Below are 3,747 nucleotides of genomic sequence, written 5' to 3'. Positions count from 1 at the left end.
CATTCGAAGAATATGTGTTTCTCGTCTTCGATTACACAACAAATGTCACACTCATTACTTTTTTTTAGTTTCCACTTATAAGCTGTAAGTTAGTAGGAATTATTTTAATTAACATTCTATAATTTAGTTGTGCATATTTATTAATTTTTTTTTATTGTTTACTTTTTTAATCCAAACGTCACCCCACTTTATATCTACAGCGTTAAACATATTATTCCCTTTGTGTATAGCTTGAGGTGGAATGAATTTTGCATTAATAAACGTTGAATAAATATTTTTTGTTTTCATTTTAACAATGTTGTCAATTATATTACATTCATTGTCGATATTTACATGTATATTTTTATTATCATGATTCTTAATTATGTTTATCCAGTCCCTTGGAATGGCTTCAATTAGCGGAGCGTATTCGTTAAGCCAGTTTCCTTTAACACACAGTTTCTCTAAGATTTCAGCAGTTTTCTTTATGCGGTTAAAAATGATAATATCATATATTTGCTTAAACCCCGAGGCTATCCAATTTTTATAAAACAGAGATTTATTTTTATACACAATAGCCTTGTTTCCCCAAAGATTTTGCTTAATAACATATCAAAGTACTTTGTTTTACTCATTATCTCGCTCCCATTATATATCATTATCCCCATGTCTCCAATAATGTTTATCTCATTTAATCACCCTCCTTTATTTATTGCGAATGTTTATTGTTTTACAGTGGATCTGGTATTTGCCAACTTTTGTAATCAGTTACGCTGATGAAGTCTTGAGGACAAGACGAAATATTCGTTTCCTGGATAAATTATACTGTGTTCTGTTTAACTCAAAGTTTCCGCATCATTATTTTCTGTCTTATTTTCTGTTATATTATATGTTATATTATATGTATGTTATATATTAAAGGCACTAACAAAACAAACGCCAATTCCGCCCTCGCGACTTCCAGCACAAATATGGTATTCTTTAATATTAAGCAATGATCCTTGTAATTCTTTACATTTTTCCTTGCTAAATAGGTTGACAAGAATTTCGTGCATTGCCACAACTGGTTCTGCTCTCGATGGTGGAAGATCTAATGTAAAAAAAAAAAAAGGTTAGTGAGATAGGAGTGTCTCCTCAGGACTACATTCGTTGAGACTTACCTCTGGATTTTTCGTTAGCTGGCTAAGGGTGGGCGGAACACAGTATACGAAAACCGTCCTATCCTAGTTACGTGATGCTTGACATTGAGATGAACTTTTAAATGTAAAAGATGTGCGAGTTCCTATTGTCCGTGGTCATGCGTTTATTAACGCGCTTTCTAAAGTGTCGCCGGTTTCGCCTGTATAACAGGTATTACAAGCGATCGTTAACTTGTATACAACGTTCGAACGTTCGAATAGGATCTTTTACAGAAAACATATTTCATATTTTAAATGAAGAAAAAACTAATTTAATATTGAAATCTTAAAGCTTAAATCCTTACAAAACTGTTTTGTAAGGACGTTTGAATAGATTGTTTATAATAGGCCTTGCCTATATTAGGCCTATATGGTCTTGAGCTTTTAAACTGTTGTGGTGTTTTAAAGCTTGTATTCCACTATTTGCATTCACACCTGGGCTGTGTATATAATCTGTCTCTTATACACTATATTATAATTATGAAAATATACAAAAAAAAATAAAAATAGTAAAAATAAAATACGGGATTCAGCAATAAGTTGACTTAATTTTTACTATACATATGGGTGTGTGTATATGTTTGGTGTGGGATGTACATATTACCCTGCACTCCAAATCCAGTAGAATAGCACACATCATTTTCTGTAAATTGGTTGTAACTCTCGGAAATACATGCCGGACGAATGTAATTTGTAAATGGTACTGGCCTAGACAACTTCATTAGCACAAAGTCGTTTAAATCAACCACATCATAAGCCTCATATCCTGGAGAAAAGTAAACTAAGGATACTGGTATGATGAGGTGGTTGGCCGAGAAATTCTGATTTGTATTACTTCCAAACATAACCCTTACATCTGCAAGTGCTCCAAAAACTAATCTGAAAAAAAAATGCCATTTTAAGAATTATTTCTAATACTGTAAAAAAACACATATACAAAATAACGGGGCAGTGACAAATTTTGTTTTTGTCGTCGTGTTTAGACGCATATTAAGACATGCCACATTTTAGTATGACCACTGGAGGCGCACAAAAAAAAAACCTATGTAGGCCTATATCTTGGATTACACTAGAGCAAAAGCGCCTCTTGTAGTCACAGCAGTCAATGCACTTCCTAAACGCGTACAACACTTCTGCAAACGCAACTGTAAATGTTTTATATATATATTATACTCTATTCTAAATCCAAGGGTTTTTACACTGAAATCTTGAATTCTTTTGTTTATTTAATTTCAATCATATTCTATACTTTCCAAATTATAATACAGTTTAAATATTTACAGTCTCAATTTCTAATCAAGTTTATAAAATTCAAACATTAAGTTACAGTTTTACCTCCAAATTTAACACTATTTTTAACGGTACTGTAACTGAATTTCTTGTATTTTAAATTACATTTTAACTGTATTTAAATGTTGTTTGGAGGAATTCTGCTGTGAACCTGCGAGTATCAGAAATCAGGTGATGAAATGTTTAGTTTTAAGAGAATGATTATTTATGTATCGTTTCGTATTTTATGGTTTTATGTGAACGCACAGCAAAGCGACGTACGCCACTAATTTCAATTTTTTTTTAATTTTTATTAATTACAAACGCCACGGTTTTGCTTCATTCAATTCACAGTTGCAAGGTGCATTCACACCGAATCAAAATTTTCAGATCGGAAGGGCTACAGAATTAATCAGAAATTGGATCAGATGTAAGAATAGGGTGATGTGGTTCAGTACATCAGAAACGCAGTCCGAATTTCGGGTCGGAATCATTATAAATGCAGTTTTTCGCAATAGGAATGGGACAATAGTAAAACAGCTTTGGCTTCCGGTTTGAGCATTGCATTTGCATTTCAAGCGTACCGCGAATCAAGCTAATGTACAAGTTGTATAACGAAGGTTGACGTATGCAAGCAAGCTAAGAATACAATCATTTCTTTTAATTAGGTAATTTAGTAATACTCTTATTTTACTCAATTTAACAGAACAGAAAAAAAAAAAACAAACAAACAAGCAGAGGAGCAGGGGCGTAGGCTGGTTTCAACCCGATGAGGTGAAAATTCAGAATTAAGAACTGGGGGTGAGAAAATTAAGGAAGCGGAACTAAATTTATATTCCAATGAAAACTTAATGGTCATTTTTAGTATTTTACCTCAGTGGAACTAAGTTGCTGCTATGCGGAAGAGGATCAGATAACAAAGGAACTTTCCAATAATCATGCGGTTTCATTTGCACAAAACAGAAACAATGGTCATAAACAGTAAAGCATTTAATATACAAATTATACTCAATAGTAGCTACGTATTTCAATTGGCAGAATTTTGTAAGCCATCAAGATTTACATGACATAAGAAAACAAAATGGTACTTACGAAAAGCAATGTGCTGCTGAAATTACCCATAATTTATTGATTAGGGTACATCCACAAATGTATTCATTATATTGGAAGATGAGACCTTGCCATGGCCAGCTACCAGGCAGAGGTTCCGATCCACCGATTATCCTTTTGGTACGTATGCCCGAGTGAAGAGGTCTTTGGCCGCAAGAGAAACCTATACAACTGACACGTATTTTTGAGTATTCGTTGCAAGTGTTATATA

At 33.2% G+C, this 3,747-nt stretch overlaps 1 protein-coding gene across 1 annotated transcript in view; it reads right to left on the bottom strand.

Moving 5' to 3' along the window:
• Nucleotides 1-887: 887 nt before the first annotated feature.
• Nucleotides 888-3,747, bottom strand: part of LOC117106842 — a 30,295-nt gene continuing 27,435 nt past the window's right edge. The window contains exons 12-14 of the mRNA XM_033248315.1: nucleotides 3,519-3,699; nucleotides 1,762-2,036; nucleotides 888-1,069 (exon numbers count right to left, since the gene is read on the bottom strand). Of these exons, the coding sequence (XP_033104206.1) occupies nucleotides 888-1,069; nucleotides 1,762-2,036; nucleotides 3,519-3,699 (638 nt within the window). The remainder of the gene's footprint in view (nucleotides 1,070-1,761; nucleotides 2,037-3,518; nucleotides 3,700-3,747) is intronic.

This window comes from Anneissia japonica, unplaced genomic scaffold, assembly GCF_011630105.1.
Source record: "Anneissia japonica isolate Jap-2015-1 unplaced genomic scaffold, ASM1163010v1 scaffold1165_len1893470_cov193, whole genome shotgun sequence".
Taxonomy (NCBI): domain Eukaryota; kingdom Metazoa; phylum Echinodermata; class Crinoidea; order Comatulida; family Comatulidae; genus Anneissia; species Anneissia japonica.
Note: the sequence above shows the minus strand (reverse complement) of the source record. Positions and strands in the feature narration are given on the sequence as shown.